Here is a 1,099-nt window from a genome sequence, read left to right as displayed (position 1 = left end):
CTTATATCATAACTGGCATGTGTGTGTGTGTGTGTGTGTGTGTGTGTGTGTCTGCATGTGTGTGTCTGCATGTGTGTATGTGTGTCTGTGTATGTTTATATACGTACGTTACATGTTATTTGTTTGTATTTGTTTGTGTTAAAATATGTGTCGTAACCGGTATGTATGTTTATGTGTATTTGTGTGTGTTGCTTATCTCTAATATCTCCAGAGTGGTTGGAACCTTGGCTGACTCTGAGATTTTCAGTTCCAAATTAAAAGATATTGAGAAGCGCTGTGTGCTCTATCTGGGAAAGATTGCTCCTTGCTCCAAAGAGGATGTTGAAGAACATCTATCTAACTTTAACATAGACTTTTTTACTGTCAATCCTACTGGTTCAAAGAAAATTTCTAACATATCTGCTAAAGTTTCTGAGAATTCAAAGAAACTTTGTGATAATTCCTCTAATATTACTGTTGATCCTAATGGTACAATGAAAACTTCTGATCAATCTTCTGAGAACTCATCTGTTTTAAGCTCTGCTTTCAGAATCTGTATACTGGAAAATCAGAAAGATAAATTTTTCAACTCAGATATATGGCCTTGTCATGCTATTGTCAGAGACTGGATTTTTAAAACCAAGGATAACAATTCTGTTAATCATGGCTGATCTAAATTTACTTAATAAAATATGTTGCCCAGTCAGTGTTTATTAACAGTTGCTACAATTTTAAGTTGGACACTTTAAAGGATGATTTATGTAATTTGTATGGAGATATTGATGAATGACTATAAATTTAGTATCCTTCTTTCGTTCATATATGCTTGTGTGTTTTATATATGTACAGAGCTGAACATTTAAATATCTATTATATTGATTACTTCAGTATATGTATTCATATGTTTTTAAATTGCATATCGTATCACGGTGGTCTGTACAAGTTTTGATTTTCTTATGGGATCTCCGTAAATCCTCACAATCTCAAATTTTCATTTTGTGTTTCGGATTTAAATAAATGAATTTTAAAATTTTGAATTAAAATTGTATTGTGTGTTTGTGTTTGTGTATGTATGTGTATCTGTGTGTGTGCTTAGTTTTTGTGTATTGTATGTTTGGGA

The 1,099-nt window shown here is 31.9% G+C and overlaps 1 protein-coding gene across 1 annotated transcript; it reads left to right on the top strand.

The window, feature by feature from the left end:
- Positions 1-145: 145 nt before the first annotated feature.
- HELRODRAFT_184774 (hypothetical protein) lies at positions 146-650 on the top strand (the record flags this gene model as incomplete). The annotated part of the gene is made up of 2 exons (XM_009025276.1): positions 146-159; positions 212-650. 2 exons carry the CDS (start codon positions 146-148, stop codon positions 648-650), a joined length of 453 nt encoding a protein of 150 aa, XP_009023524.1.
- Positions 651-1,099: the final 449 nt, after the last annotated feature.

Source organism: Helobdella robusta (genome assembly GCF_000326865.2).
Source record: "Helobdella robusta unplaced genomic scaffold HELROscaffold_4009, whole genome shotgun sequence".
Taxonomy (NCBI): Eukaryota; Metazoa; Annelida; class Clitellata; order Rhynchobdellida; family Glossiphoniidae; genus Helobdella; species Helobdella robusta.
Note: the sequence above shows the minus strand (reverse complement) of the source record. Positions and strands in the feature narration are given on the sequence as shown.